General features: G+C 39.2%; 1 protein-coding gene across 2 annotated transcripts in view; it reads right to left on the bottom strand.

Moving 5' to 3' along the window:
* Nucleotides 1–3,409: 3,409 nt before the first annotated feature.
* The window catches only part of CWH43 (cell wall biogenesis 43 C-terminal homolog), a 29,728-nt gene continuing 16,591 nt past the window's right edge, over nucleotides 3,410–16,546 (bottom strand). For both annotated transcript variants that reach the window (XM_008641415.2, XM_017744600.1), the window contains 6 exons: nucleotides 15,126–15,261; nucleotides 13,803–13,952; nucleotides 11,409–11,553; nucleotides 10,748–10,809; nucleotides 9,540–9,695; nucleotides 3,410–8,032 (listed from right to left, as the gene is read on the bottom strand). In XM_008641415.2, the coding sequence (XP_008639637.1) occupies nucleotides 7,945–8,032; nucleotides 9,540–9,695; nucleotides 10,748–10,809; nucleotides 11,409–11,553; nucleotides 13,803–13,952; nucleotides 15,126–15,261 (737 nt within the window). In that variant the 3' untranslated portion in view covers nucleotides 3,410–7,944. The remainder of the gene's footprint in view (nucleotides 8,033–9,539; nucleotides 9,696–10,747; nucleotides 10,810–11,408; nucleotides 11,554–13,802; nucleotides 13,953–15,125; nucleotides 15,262–16,546) is intronic.

Raw genomic sequence — 16,546 nt, 5'->3', positions numbered from 1 at the left:
CCCCCCGCCTGCCCCGCACCACCTCCCCGGCCTCCCATTGGGCAAAAGGCTGAGCCGACCACGCCCCTCTCCGCTCTGATTGGACTCTAGCGCTGCCAGTTTTTCCCGGCCTTTAAAGCGCGTGCAAGGAGCGCCACTTTGTGTCACCCGCTGCACTGATTGGCTATGGGGCCAAGGGCCGCGCCCATGCTCTGATGCGATTGGGTGAGCGAAGAAGGGGGCGTGACCTCGGCGGTTGCCCCGCCCCTCAGGGGCCGCGAGCGGGCGGGCAGTGCCGCGGGGCGGGGGGGGAGCCGGACTGCGGCACTTCCCTGTTGCTCCGTGATCCCCACGCGGTTTTGCCAAATCACCGGCCAGTCTAGAACGATTTCCTTATTTCTTCCATCTCCCTCTTCCAGAGGAGAACAAAGGGCAGGCTGCCAACGCCAGCCGAATGCACACAAGTGTCAGGTCAATGTTCCAGCAGCGGCAGGATGGGCGGGGGGGAAACCTGGGGCCAAGAGTGCTCCTTGCCGGCCGATGACAGCGGCTCATACCCCTAGGTATTGCTCCCGATCCTAGAAATCTAGTGCGTGGAGCACTTCCCCCTCCTTGCACAAAGAGGTCTCCATCCCCGAGCCGGAGGAGGAAGACACTTTGCAGGTCATTGCTGCTTAGCATGCGAGCTCAGCATCCCGTGTCGTTTCAGGGATAAATGCCGTCCCTGGCACCACTCGGTGCTGAAACACAGATGAGAAGAGACTGCTAGAGCAGCGTCTGTGTGCAGTGGAGGATTATAATGACAGAACTGAGTACTGAAAAAAACCCTTCTGCTAAGAGGTTAAGTTAAAATAAAGTCAAGGACTATGAAACTGAAGTAGGGCCAGATAATTGTCCTCTTTGGAGTAATGCATTAACATACAGTCCTGAATTAACTGATCACAGGCCTGCTTGTGTTTCTTTGGGGTTTTTTGTAAGCTGTGCCTTAGCTTTGCATCTCAGTGAACCAGTCAGAATGTGCAAGTGCAGATGATTTATTTTGCTGAGCTACATCTTATGTTTTCAACTGCTTGTTTTACAGAGAAGAGGATGGAGTCCACAAGAAAATGAATCCGCTTTTCAAAAGTCATGTACTAAAAACCATGTCAGAGCAAAGAAAGATCACATTATTTGAAATTCTTACTTACTCACTATGTCGTTGAAATTATTTCTATAGAACTTCCTGCCTTTATCTCAGGATATTTCCTATTTTCACCATCTTTTCTTTAGCTCAGTTGGTTGGTGTTAATAACACTAAGGTTGGTGTTCAGTCCCCGTATGAACCATTTACTTAAGAGCTGGATTTGGTGATCCTTGTGGGTCCCTTCCAATTCAGAATATTCTGTGATTCTGTGAAACCTTTGCAAAAAAATAGTAATTGTAAAGCAACGCAAACTAGGTTTCACTTCTTGGGTAGTTCTATAACATCCCACATGCCAGACATTCATATCAGCATGTGTCATCCCAAGTTCTTTACCCAATAGGGGCACCATTGAGTTGCAGTTCATCTGATCTAATTCTGGTTTAAGAGGAACTATCCCTTTAGGGGTGTCTGTTTGTTCACTTGACCATAAAAGCATGCAGGCTGCTAGTTCAGAATAAAAACGTATTCAAAAAGAAAAATTCTTCCATGCCTTACAAAGTTGTAAATTTATACAGATGTAAGGAAATATGGCACAGAAAAACCCTTTTTGGTTCTATCTGAAGACAGAAAGGTTTGCACTTCCCTCCATTTATATTAGTCTAAAATGAAAGATACTACTTGGCCTTAAAATTATTTCCTTAGACTACAGCTTCTGTAACTACTTCCACTCTAAATTGTAAAGCAAATAAGCTTGCCAAGCAAAACTTTAATGTATTTTTGAATGCACATATATAATCCCTGACCCTTAAAAACTAGATCTGCAAAGAAATCCATAGAGAAACATAAAAGAGACTTTGTTTTCTGCTTCTGCCTGTTAAACAGAGGATTCATGCATCAGCCAGAAAAGGCCTGCCCCATGAGAACAAGGCACATTAAAACATGCACCTTCATTCCAACCTCAGGAAGTTATAAATAATCCCATTTGTTACCACTAGCTGTAAACCACTATGTAACAGATGTTACAAAATCAGGTCTGTATTTTCTTTCTGAAGCCTGGGTTTACAAAATGCAGAAATGCTTCATTTTACATACAGCAGACCAGTGAGGTCATGGCTGATCAACCATTGTATTGGGTCGCTTGGCAAGGTTCTGATAGCAGGACTACAGGAGTGGCTTCTGTGAGAAACTTCCCCTATGTCTGACAGAGCCAAGGCCAGACAGCTCCAAGGCAGACAAATCAGTGATGGGGGTAATGCCGCTGTGGTAACATATTTAAGAAGGAAAAAAACATTAATGCACAGATGTAATCGTGGCCAGAGAAGAGAAGAGTGAGAATATGTGAGAGAAACAGCTCTGCAGACACCAAGGTCAGTAAAGGAAGGGGGGGGAGGTGTCCAGGTGGCAGAACTGAGATTCCCCTGCAGTCTGTGGTGAAGCCCATGGAGCTCCACAGGGTTGCAGCGATCCACCTACACAGCCTGTGGAGGACCCCACATTGCAGCAGGTGGATGCCCAAAAGAAAGGCATGGCCCCGTGAGAAGCCCACACTGGAGCACGGTCCTGATAGCTAGCACTTGCGACCCTGTGGGAGATCCATGCTGGAGCAGCCTGTTCCTAAAGAACTGAACCCCATGGAAAAGTGGCCCACACTGGAGCAGTTTGTGAAGAACTGTAACTCATGGGAAGGACTCAGGCTGGAGAAGTTTATGTAGGACTGTCTCCCAAGGGAGAGACCCCACACTGGAGCAGCTGAAGGACTCCTCTCCCTGAGGAGGAAGCAGCAGCAGAAACCACACATGATGAACTGACCATAAGCCCCATTCCCCATCTCCCTGAGCCACTGGGTGGGAGGAGGTAGAAAACTGGGAATAAAGTTAAGCCCAGAAAGGAGGGAGGGGCAGGGGAAAGGTGCTCCTAAGATCTGTTTTACTTCTTATTGTCCTGCTCTGATTTTGATGGGCAATAAATTCAACTAATTTCCCCAAGTCAGTCTGTTTTGCCCATGACACTAACTGATGAGTGATCTCTCCCTGTTCTTATCTCAACCCACAAGCCTTTCATTATATTTTCTCTCTCCTGTCCAGTTGCACAGGGGAGTGATAGAGAGGCTTTGGTGGGCACCTGGCACTATGTGGACAGAGACAGCTTAAGCAGGTCCATCATGAGTGTCTTAATACTAACCCTCCTGGCATCCTTTCTTTTGTGCCAGAGCAACCACCTGGACAGCTAAATAGCAAGGTAGGTCAAAGAGCAAGACTGTCCTCAGTGCTCCCAAAAAGCAAAAAATTCCAAAACAAAACAAACCCCTCAACACTTCTTTTAGTTTTATTTGTTTGTTTATTTTCCCAGCCAGCTGAATATCCAGATCTGGCTTACTACGCATACGTGTAAGTGCTCCCATCAATGCACAGGAGAGGAATAACAAACCATGAAGTGGAGAGTGGTAGTAAATGCATCTGCCAGTTTACACACTGTTAAATCAAACTTGAAACTGCAGACTTTTTTTCTTTTTTCTGAAGAAAGACTGCCATTGTTTGCTTTTTTTTATGTTTGCATTGCTTTTTTAAATTGATAGCTAAAATGGCAACCACATAAAAAACCTCATATTGTAGACTGTGAAAAATACTGGATAACATGAGAAAGAGGAGCCATCTTACAGGAATTGTATCTTCTTCACTATCAGAAACCATGCAGATGCATCTTTGAGAAAGAATTTCCAAAAGGAAACTCTTCCCCTCTATATCCAAAAGATATCAGATTCCAGATTGCTAAAGCCATTGTATCTCTTGAATACCTTCATTCATCTTGCTTTGCTTCGAAATAAGCTTGAAAGTTAATTTTAGGCACCAGAATCACAAGTCATGATGTGTTTTACAAGTCAGAAGGGGAAGAGAATTGTATTGAAAAAAAAACATTACCACAGAAGAATTTGCTGAACATTAAGAAAGCAGATAACGCAGCAACAAAGCACAGTACAGCACAGGGTATTGTAAGAAAATAAACAAACTGCCTACAAGAAGCCCAGCAAACACAGTTCTAAATCATTTGCAGATTTGAAGAGGTAACTGATACCCAAGTCAACACAGCTTTTTGTAATGCTTCTGAAAAGATTTTTTGCCCTCAGAGTTACAATGAGGCACCTAACACCTAATAACCTGTGAGTTATTCCTGCTTGGTATCAGCAAACTGTACTAATTAGGGATAAAAGAGGACCTCAAGTGGCAGAAAGCAGTAGCTGCAGATTTTACGAACTGCTTCAAAGCACTATTCATTAAACAGTTCAGCTCGTTTTAATCTCCCTGTCCCATGGACCCATACTATGTTCCCCGTTGAAATGAAAAGGTCTATTCTCTAACACTTGCTCCATGGCCATATTACTTTGGCCCCAAAGATCCTTTTGTAACACCCTGCAAACAAATGTCATTTTGCATATATGAGAAAAAACATGTTTCAGGGCTGTTGATAGCTGATACTTAAATTCTTACATTCAATTTATAGGGTTTTTTTCAGCTTCAGTTTAAAAGTTTAAATTCTCTTCATTCATCATGAGACAACTCTAAGCAGCCAAGCTTGAGAGCAGCTCAGAATTTCTTCCTGAACCCTGGAGGTGCATCAAAACAGCCAGCACCTCTCTCTGGGGGCACAAAGCTCCCTCACTGTCAGTAGAGGACCGTGAACATTCTCAGTGTTCCGCTTCAGTGAGACAGGTGGGAACTGGTTATCTGCACACTTAAGCTGCAACAACTTGTTTCAATAACATCAACTCTGGTTCAAAACCAAAGGGTGTGTCCAACTTTTGCTCAGCTCGTAGCTGCAACACTGTTTTTGGCAATGGGAAATAACAATTCAGGTCTTTCTTAGCCCAAGAGGTTTGAACAGCAGCCCCCAGGTTTTGGAGTGCTCTGTGACAACACTGGAGTCACTGCTCCTGAAGCTAAGTTTACAATACACATAGAAATGCCTGAGTCAAGGCAGGAATATATATGTAAGAGGAGACTGAGTCCCCACCCTGCTGAAGAATCCAGTACAATTACTCTCAGAAGTTGCTCTCATACATGTTACCTAGAGTTCTTTTTTATTCCAAGATAGGCACTGGCAGACTCCTGATGTACCGCTGTCTCTTCCTGTACATTCCTACAAACTTCAACTGACCTGCACAAAATGTCAGAGGATGAGATTTGGAGTACAACAGAATACATATCATTTAGAAGTCAGATATATGTAATCTAGACCTTTTACAACCAGCAAAAGTTCAAAACTTTAGTAAATAATGCTTATTTTATACATTCTTTCTTTGCAAGCCATCTTGGAATGCATGAAGGTATCCACAAACTTCTTCTTTCATAATATACTTTCTTATGAAAGCTGAGATGTAGAGAGTATGATTAGAAAACTAAAAGATTAGTCACACACGCAGCAGGACCTGTTCTAGCACATTTCTGTCATAGTTTGAAACAGTGATTGTGACTTAGATATATAACGCACAGTTTTCTAAATCAGTGAGATACAAGAGATTAGATCAGTGTATAGATGTAAAGACAAATAAAGTTTAGTTTTAGCTTCCCGATTCTAACCACAGTAGTAGAAGTATACACACAGTTTGTGGTCATGATTTTCTTAATCATTCTGATAAAATAATGCAAATGTCAACAAATATTAGCTATGAATTACATACATTAAACTACACAAACTACTCAGAAGAAGAGAATATTCAAACTTTAGATTTTGTCACTGTCCACGTGAACCTTTCTAATGGGGTGAACATGTCTAAATCAAAGTATGCTCAGAGACTTTGAAGATTACATACAGATATTATTTATAATCTGATCTGTTATACAAGTCATGCTGTCTGACTTCTTGAAAAATATCTTCATCCTATTTTTCAATTGTTAAAAAATTAGGAGTTTTCAAGCTTTTTGTATTTATACGTATCATTTCTTGCATTTCACATTAATAAACTGCTCACATTACAAGGTATTTGCAAAGTCAGCCTGTGGAGAATGTTAAGTAATGTGGCAAGATAATTTTATGTGTTCTACAGACTATGAAAAGGCAAACCTGTGGCTGGATGTGCATCAGAGCTAGCATGAGGGCATGTTGAAAATAAATTAGGGTACTCAGAGCGCTGTGCAATGTTGGTGCCAGTGCCAGCTGCTTTTGCAAGTTGGGAGAAAGTAGAGACAAGGGCTACTGGTGTTTGCAGAAGAAAACTGCCAGAAGTGCAAGAAAATCACTTCTATCACTCCAAAACATAATTCATCCTGTCTTGCTGGACAGTCACACAGAGAACAAGTTCAGAGAGCTTGTAAAGACACCCACAGCACACATAGGTGAGAAATTAGTTCAACAACGGCTGGTTAATTGTCAGTTACATCTGAGATGATGAATATATAACCACTGAGACTTTTAAATGCCTTTCAGATATCCTCTGTCCACAAAGACCAGTGATCAGTTTCACCCTCAGAAACACAGCTCCACAAACAAGGGAGCAAAACGACAGGTGACCTGATAAAGTGACAAGTTTGGTGCTGGCAGCAATTACCTGACTCCATAGAACAAGAAACCCTGGGTAAAAACACATCCTGTATTTGCTTACATAGAGAAACAATAAAATTGAGTCTGCTCAAGCTGTTCTCAAACATATATGGTGAAGAATTAGAGGGAGAAAAAAATATCCACCCTCTTTCCTGTAACATATCCTATTACTTTCAGTTATGGTATGCTTAGATATTACTGGAAAGACACAAAGTACTAAATACCAACATCACAAACGTGGTTTCCAAACTGAGAGGGTCACTTACATTATCTAACATGTTTCTCACAAGCAGGAAACATCCTTTGGACAACAATGAAGATGTCCTCATTGTTTAAGGGAAGCTCTGCATGTATACAAAAGGATCAGGAGCTAAAAATAAAAGACGTTGCCAAGAGACCCCAAGATGGCACAACATTTTACATTGTCATGTGCATTACATAATAGGGAATTCACTGCCTAGGTCAAAAAAGCAACACCTCTATTTAGTCCTACTAAAGTGTAATGATAGCAAAGGAACAAAGCTTTTTTTTTTTTTTTTTTTTTTTCTTCTTTACACTTCATTTTAAATAAAAGATAGAACCAACTTTTCTCCCGTTTCGGAAACCTTGTTATGCTGAGCATGATTGTTTTTAATTCTTCATCAGTGTGTTCATGTAGGTGCCTCACAACTATAAGTATTCAGAGGTACTCCATTATTCCCTTTGTAAAAGCACTGAAGTGTCTAATGTCCAGTTAATGAAAGGAAGTCTATAAAAGTCACCTCTTTTTCTCCAGTATTATGAATATCAATTATCTGCAAATTGTTGTAAAACTCATTTAAGAATAAAATGTAAAATAGCAGCAGATGTAAATACTGTTTGAGTCAAAAATGCACACACTTCAACACATACTTACTGCGTATGTCCCAATTAAAAAATGCACTAGTTCCATTCCTATTTTGAAAAACCTGTGACCAAGCTTTTTATTGCAATAGCAGCAATAGCACTCTGAAATTTCATGATATATGATACCTACACAAAAGCTGAAGAAGTTGTTGCCAAAGCAAGTTCTCACCCTTGCTTGGCTGCATACAAAGCAGGTATCTGGCCAAGGTAGATACCAGTTTATCAAAATGCACGCATCTTCCCTCCCTCACAGTGATGGCAGCTCATTAAAGAAGAAAGTCACCAACTATTACATAGACATCCACAGTGTTGCGCAGCATGGGAGTTGCTCATCCTTAAACAAGGTAGTCTTTTTGGCTGCCAAGTCAGTTTCCAGCAACAAACCTTTCTTGTTGGTCCCAATAATATTTTATTTTCTTGCTCTAATTTGCCCGTTTAAAATATTTAGGAGTGCTCATATGAAAGTGATGAATAGGCACATAATTATGTCCATCTTTATAAGATCCAAACCTAAGAAAAATATTCAACAAAGCAATACAATTACAACATTATTTAACCCATGCAATTAAATCATACAATTACTACCCTACTTCTGAATGTTCTAGGCAGTTTATTTCAGAAACAGGCCCCAACCCCACTTAAGTGTAAATCAGATTCTATGAACCCTCTCCTACTAAAGGTCTTTGAGTATAATGGAGACAATTAATTATATTGGTTCCACTGATGCCATAGGCAGTCTGCAATTGGAACTCCTGCTGACAAAGCTGAGGGCTGCATTTATCTACTCCAATTCTAAGCTAAGTTTTTAGTCCTGATTTCAGTGGAGATGTAATTTAAACACCCATAGTATCAAAACAGTCAACCCTGTTACTAATATTGTACATCTCACTTTTGAAAATTATGGTAAAAATTGTAATTTTTCATTTTTAAATATGAAAGTTTTGACAACTGACTGTTATGGTAGACAGACTTGCAAAAGTAAAATGGAGTAATTATTCAAAATATCAGTGCAAAGTAATATTTAAGAGCAGTATCATTATATTTCTAAAGAAGTAGAGTTAATCAGAAAAAGTTAAATCTCCTCCAATAGGGTATACATTTTCTGATTATAGGGAGACAAAAGAAATTAGGACAAGATTCTGTACTAAAGTCAACTGAGAAAAATCTGAACGTGAATGCTAACTGTAGGCAAGTTCCATCATGTGGAAAAGTCTGAGCAAACTCCTGCTTAGACAGGAAGCCAGTGGCTGAGTGGTGCATAAAAAGTGAGTAAGCTCAACTGTTGGGTGTATATGAGAAAGCAACATATTCTGCATTATGCATGTCAGGAGTAGTAAACATGGCATTGCTGGAAATTATCCCTCTGTAGCAACATCTATCACTAACTTCATGACTCTTTCACTGATACTAATATTAGAATAAACACTTTTCTCCATATTTCTCTTCCTTATGCAATACCAGTGGTAAAATGACAGCAATTTAGAAATATATAACTTTTACATTAAACCTAGTCCTTTTCTTTTCCTTCTTGACACATGTAGCATACTGCCTCAGGCATTCTCTTGAATTTTTGCTCCAATTATATGGTAGGTTTTGAAATGCTTATGCAAAAAGTATTTAATGTATATATTGTAATTGGTATTCTAAATAACAGTATTTTAAGACCCCCAATCTCCAAAGTGCTGAGAACCATGGGAGATCTTTCATCATCTGTAAAATGAGTCACCACACCACTTGGCAAATATCCCTATCAAACAATCTCAAAAATTAATCGCCTGGGTGAAATGAGCATTACTAGCAATTTATGCTGTGACACAGCAGACCGATTTTCCCAAGGTACACGCCAAATCAATCCAAAAAATGGAATTACAAATCAGAAGTTCTTGACTCCTACTCTTCTGCCCAATTGGGTACTGATCAGTGTCTCCCACTTTAGAAAAAGTCTTGTTTACCTAGACTTCTCTTTTACAAGATGCCAGATACATCATCCCCTTCATTTCCTATGAGACACACTGACCTGGGATTGAAATGGATGTCCTCAGAAACTTGGCTGGGATCAGTGACAATTCTGTCATTGTCAACATAGCTATCCACATGATCTGGGATTCTAAATTTGGCCATCTGGACTTCTGAATCACTTAAACCAGCATGAGATATGCGGGCATAACCCAGCCTATCAAATATGAGAAGAGTTAGTTTGAAGAAATAACTCAAGGTAATTTCACCACATTCTTAATGAATAATGTATCTTTTTTCCTAAGAGTTATGCTTTAACTTATCAACACAATTTTCCATTTCTGTGAATATCACCTTCAAAAAAATGAAAGTGCTCTATAAACAGGATCATAACACCATGTCACAAGTAAAAAAACTAAAAAACCATAAGTGTTTGACAATAAAAATAAGTTTTATGTCTAAAACCTTTTTTTAAAAATTACAGCTTTAGAATATGAAAGCTGGTGTAAGTTCACCAAATTTTCACTGAAAAGATTTCAATATTCAAGAAAGAAACTCAAGCATCAATTGAATGAATAATGAGAAAAATTCAAATTGCACATAGAGTTTAAGCTGGGCTTTTTTAGTTGCCTTTTTTTTCTTTTTTACTCAATACTGTTAAGACAGCTATCAAGTTACTCCTGTAAACACTGCAGAATTAGCATAGTTTATTCAGGATAAGCTGAATTTCATTCTGGTCCATCCATCACCAAGAGAATGATTTACAAGAAATTTGGTATTAAAAGATATGGAGTGCATAGGTCCTGTGCCTCAATATGGGTCTACACAGTTCAAGTTTCCACTAAATCCAGCATAAAGATTGGCTGGATTAGATCAGCATTTTGCTTCAAGAAACTGCAAGATCATAGCTCAAAATTTGTATCTTCTGTGTCACATACAAATAAGGGTGTAGCCTTCACATTTTAGAAAGAAGTTGCAAAGCCAGAGCTTTGGGAAAATGTAGTTTTATGCTACCGAAGCAGAGTAGATCTGAAGGCTTTTGACACAGAATGATGAAACCTGTAATAGTGTCTTTGCAAACTATATTCAGAAATACACCAGCTCTTGTGATCCTGAGATCACTGTTCCACATTATTTTATGATAGACCCAACTGCCCACAATAATTGTTCAGGGATGTAAGAGTCTTCCACAATCACTTACAAAAGATTATAAAACTGATAACCATAAAGATACTTAAACCAACAAATAAGTGATTCACTTTAACATACCTTATTACTCCACGATACATAATATAGCTACACCATCTGTCACGATCTGTACTGTCAATATCCTAGAAGGGAAAGGGAAAAAGGTCAAAGAAGTAAGGTAAGTGTTCATCTGGGTAGGCTTTAAATCAGTAACAATGTGTAAACTCACTGCAGAAAAATATTTCGCCTAAACATTGTAATAAGGTAGAAAGAAAAAACCTCACTGTTAGACATGGACAAATCAGACAACTTTTTGACATCTTTTAATGTGGAGCTCATTTTTAAAACAAAAGAATCACAGAATTAGAGGCTGGCTGGAGGTCACCTACTCCCAACCCTGGTCAAAATAACTTAGGTCGCTCAGGGCCTTATGCAGCTAACTTTTGCATATCGCCAAGGATGAAGGTTTCACAACTTCACCAGGCCCCTGTTCTAATGCTTGACAACCCTGCGACTTTTTATTTCTTCTGACATTTCCCTTGTGGTGACGGCTGTCCATTGCCTCTTGTTCTTTCACTGTGTAACTCCACCTTCTCTGCAAGATATCATGAGGTAGCTAAAGATTGTATTTGTAAATGGGCAGGTATTTTCTTCTCTTCCTATATTAAGTTACCAATTTGAAATATTAAGCTGAGTGTTTCCAATATGTATTTTCTCTAAAGATGCAGTGTTCTTATATTACCTGGACATTTCCATTTTTTATTAATTCGGTATAGTCTCTGGATCCAGGAGCTGAAGTGATGTATCCTAGAAATACAACTTGCTTAGAGCTAGTCTTCAATAGGTTTGAAACAGCTATTGCTTGGAGTTTTCTGTCCAAGTCTTCTCTGAAAGAAATGGAAAATACTTTAAGACATATACATTTTAGCTCAGAATCTTTGTGCTATGACATAGTAAACCACAAATTAATCTGGTACCATTTTTGTTGCTCAGTATTAGAGAGTATGAAAGTTCACAGAAAGCTCATTGATTCAAAATTATCACTATATCTGATAAAAACCACATGGCCATGGTAGATGTAATTCACATTCTCTTTCTATCCATTACAGGAACAACATTTTCTATTACTGTTTTGTTTTTAATACTGATCCCATCACTAGGAAATGTGAATGTTAGTGTTTTGGTTATCTAAGGCTTTGTGTCTGCTTGCACTTAAAATTTAACTGAGCTAGCACCCTGTGGTGCATAACAAAGAACTTACATGCTAATAAAAATTTTATGATGGATAGATCATGGTAAATATAGTCTTAAAGTCTGGGTCCCATAATTTATGAAATGTAACTCGAGTTATGTCATTAGCATTACTTAATTACATTCGGCATGTATTCTACACCTCCTTAACAAGATTTACACAAGAGTTCCAACTTGATCAAAAGTGATAGCACAAGTGGGGCCTGGTAAAATACTTCACTGGATCCCAGTCCCTGTCCTTGGATTTGTCATAAAATAATGCAAAAGTAGTTCTCTTTCTATGATTCTTCATGTTAGTGACTTTAAACAGTTGTGTAAATCATGTTGTCCTCTTGATTTTGGTAGTCTGGGCTAAATAACATTGACAGAGAGAGCTGATTTTGGAATCTGTAAACCCAAAAGAAGACAACAATTTAAGTGCAGCTATGCTTTCTAAATAGTGGTGCTTCTGAGTGAAGCAAATGCATTAGGGAGAAAGAGCACACAGACAGAAGACAAAAAACCCCCCAAACACTTAAATAGAAGCCTGACCTAGGTATATATGAAGTTGCCTGCTCAGTTACCTGCTCCTTCCATAATTACACCTCTCCAGAAGATGGGATCTTTTAAAGGCACAGACATAGTTATATTCTCACATTTTAAAAATTGTGTTTAAAAACAACCCTAGTTATCCAGTATTCTGTAGTCTATGTCAACCCAAGAAGCAGAAAAAAAAATACTAAAAATGAGTTATGCGCAGTATTTAGTTACAAATTCATTCCCCTCTAAAACACAATTTAATTTGCACTCATTTCCCATGCGTCTCCTCATATTTTCTCCTTCATCTTTATCTCATTTCTCTGCCAGGGGAGAATACAATGTTATTTTCTTCTACTTTGACAAACAATTTCTCAGGCTGGCAAGTCAAATCATCTGTGTGAGGCACAGATTCCTATCTAGAGTTAAAAATGGGGAGTGATTTCTGACAACTATATTTGTTTAGTAAATGGGAAAATCTATAAACAATTTGCAGGTTTGGTGCAGTTTCTACACAGGGGAAGGAAATGGGATACAGAGAATTCCTATGTCTTTCTGAGCAGCTTCTTTGTGTTATAATATTCTGCACCCTACCCATAAATTTGCCTCTCCGTGAATTGTAGTAATTTTTTTTAAATTCCAAATCTTACTACATAGCCACAAACATACTAGATATCCCATCAATTATATCAGAAATTACAGCTACATCGAGCATTCACAAAACTCTCTCTTATTAATACACACAAGTAATCAAAACATTGTTTTCAAGAATTGAAATATATACCTTATTCTTTTCCATCACTTGAGTTATTTTGCTTTTCTGAGTTCAGAGATCAGACTTCATATTTCCACTTGCATACTCTCAGAAGGAAACTGATGCATATTTTTGCTGCTGTTTCAACACTGTCCTTTCTTGGAGGTTTCAGATTTTTCACTTTTTATTTTTAATAAATAACATTTTTCCATTTATGCTATCTGTCTCTAACTATACCTATCTACACTCGTTGTGGAATGTAATAGATCTATTCCACATGCAAAAAGTCAGAAGGATGCTATCCTGCACTGAGATGCATCTGTAACCCTATAATTTGTTGTGACTTTGCAGAACAGTATCTTTAAATCTCTACTAATTCAGATAGTAACTTCAGCTGAGTTTTGCGTGACACATTTGTCCTACTTAAAAAATGCTTCAAAATTTTAAACCAGTAGTTTAACCAATTTTAAACTGTCATACTATTTCTTCAAATGTGCCCTGTTAGAACCAGTATTACAGCACCAGATTTTAAAGGGTACAGAAGAGATCCCAGTTGTTCACAAATTACATTACGTGACTTCGTACACTATCGTTAAAAATAAATAAAATACACACTCTTCATTTCCGAAGTGAGCGACGACAAAATCAACCAGCTTCCCTGTGAAGTTGACAGTCAGGGAGATGGCTGGTGCAATCTCTCCCTCTGGAGATGGAAGGAGGTGATGGGTCGATTTTACAATTGGATACCTTGATAGTGCCATAATCCTACATGAGGAGAAGCAAAAAGTTACATTTTGTGGTTCACAAGCATCAAAGGTGTGAACTAAGCAGGCAAATGTGAGCAGAAGACTAACAGTCATTTAACAAAATTATAAGACCAGAATACTAACCCTCTCTAGTGGATTTTTCTGAACATAGAAGGTTTCCCTCTAAAATACTGCTTAAGTACATGTCTAAAAATGTATAATCAAGTTAAATCCTACACTAAGAAATATTATTCCAGAAACATGAATTCTTTCTCTGAGCTTTTCACAATCTGTATTTCAGGTAAAACAGAGTTTTGTACTACCAGAAATTAAAATGTATTTTAGTAGAAGTAGGTAGAAATACATCCTTAAAATGGGCGATTTCGCTTCTTTCAGCTTCTGTTTGGACATTTTGCATCAGGTTTTTCAATGTATTTCATTAATAAAATCTCAGAGAATGACTTCTCTGCCCCATTCTGCTTCAAATAGACAGGCTCTGGAAGAAGAAAGTTACTAAATACCCCTCACACATGGCAACAATTAAATAGCCATTGCACCATCAGTAGGAAGTTCCATCTGCCATAGAAACGTGCATATCCCCCTGAAAAATAAAAGCCACATTATATGACACTATTTTTCCAGAGGGCAAAGATATTTAAAGGTATGCAACTGGTAGGTGATCAAGCATTAAGGTAAAATTAGACAAAAAATAGCTGGTCAAATAGATAAGCATCTTTCTGTTCTCATTTCCCATTATACAGCCCAAGCTGGATTTAATGAATTGAAAATTTCTCATACCTTCTGATGCACTACATTTTCCAACTGCTATCACGTTTTTAAGTCTCAAATATAAAATTCTCAGAGCCCAAAACAAAATAATGTGAAATGGGCATCAGATACAGTACTTCCAAATCTGTATATTAAAGGGCAGGATGCCATTCTCTGCATCACCAAAACCAAAGTAGGTTGCAGGGGCAGGCACCAAAACCTGATCATGTTTAACAATGAGAAAATTCCATCCACATTGCATGGTAATGCTAATGAATCAAAGCCTCTTCCTAAAAGACAAGCTTCAACAAGTGATTATAGTGATTATTATTCCAACTATTCTTTGCTTCTGTATTAGTGCAGTTTGTATTGGGCAGTATATTTACATCTATTTACTGTCACTGTGCATGGAAAGATGACTCACCCCCAAGTGTGATCTCTTGTGCTTGGACCAAAATCTGTATAAAATCCTAGTCTTTCTCCTAGCCACATTGTTGGATCATGGTTTCCAATGAATGGCTTAGAGGCATCACTCTCTATAATAGTGATAAAATCTGCTTCTAAAATGGGCGGGAAAAAAGAAAAAAAATCTCACATTTATAACTGTTACCTATAAATGGGACTTACAAATAACTACATAATGTCATTATTTCCCTTTTGATTACAGAGGGATGGACACAAGCCCTGCAGGAGTCAGTCAAGGCAAATCAATGTTGGCCACAAAGTCATGCCCAAACTTCTGGCTATCGCAGGCCACGCAGCCTCCGATGAAGACGTACTTAGTGACTGCTTGCCATAGCTCATCCTTGGTACATAACCAGAGATACATGAGACTGCAGAGTACAGCTGGCCTGAAGAGACCTCATGCCATTTCAAAAGCATTAGAGATACTGTGCACACACAAATTAACAGCAAGTCTACTGCTTTCAACTCGATGAACAAACACTACATAGCACATCTGCACTTCCCTTCATCTACCAAATCCTATTGTGCTTCAAAGGGTCCTGTCCAAGACAGAACTGGATGCTGTTGCCAAAATAATTATTCAACCCAGAGCAACCTAGCATCAGCCCCAGGGCATGGTAACAGAAGGGTTCCCAGCTCCAATGAATTGCTGACCATCTGCAGCCACTTCACTTCCCCACAGCACTCTGGTCCCTCTCTGTTTACATGCAGAGGTACGGTTTTGCCAGGGGAACATGATGGGTTCCCCTATATTTTAACTTCAGGATACAGGAAGAACTATGCAGTCCCTCAAGGAACTGGTATCTAAGAAAGACCTGCCCATGCCTGAAGGAAGGTGGGAGTCTGCAAGCTGTCCACAGGATGGCTGAACCATCCAGACTCAGCTTGAGCAGCAGGTCAGTACAGCTGCAGCAGCAGCAAGTGCTCCAAGTGCTCCCTTCTTGGCTGCAGTTATGCCCCCCTTGGAGTGTTCTCCTACACAGGAAGGGAAATAGTCACCACTTCACCCACAGCCCTTCCACAAGGGATTATGGCTACTCCATCCAGCAGCACTTGACACAGAAGATTTTTTGCTTTCCAAATCTCATACGTAGCAGTGTAAAGCATTGTCAACAGGGAAAATGGGAGCTCAGAGCTCTTAAGTGGATTCCCAGGTTTTTCCTTCTACATCATTAGCATACATGCTGATCACAGGAACAGTAACTGAAACCATTAAGAGAGGTTGATATTGCATCCCTCCAGGGCAGACAGAAGTACCAGTCACAAAAGCCATTACATGTTGCATCTTCACTATTCCAACAGAGAGATGAGCCCAAGTAACGCACACCACCACACCTAAAAATAGACAACCCCTATCCTGAAGCAGATAGCCACTCTTTC

Source organism: Corvus brachyrhynchos, unplaced genomic scaffold (assembly GCF_000691975.1).
Source record: "Corvus brachyrhynchos isolate BGI_N302 unplaced genomic scaffold, ASM69197v1 scaffold17, whole genome shotgun sequence".
Taxonomy (NCBI): Eukaryota; Metazoa; Chordata; class Aves; order Passeriformes; family Corvidae; genus Corvus; species Corvus brachyrhynchos.
This window is presented reverse-complemented; position numbering and strand designations above follow the sequence as displayed.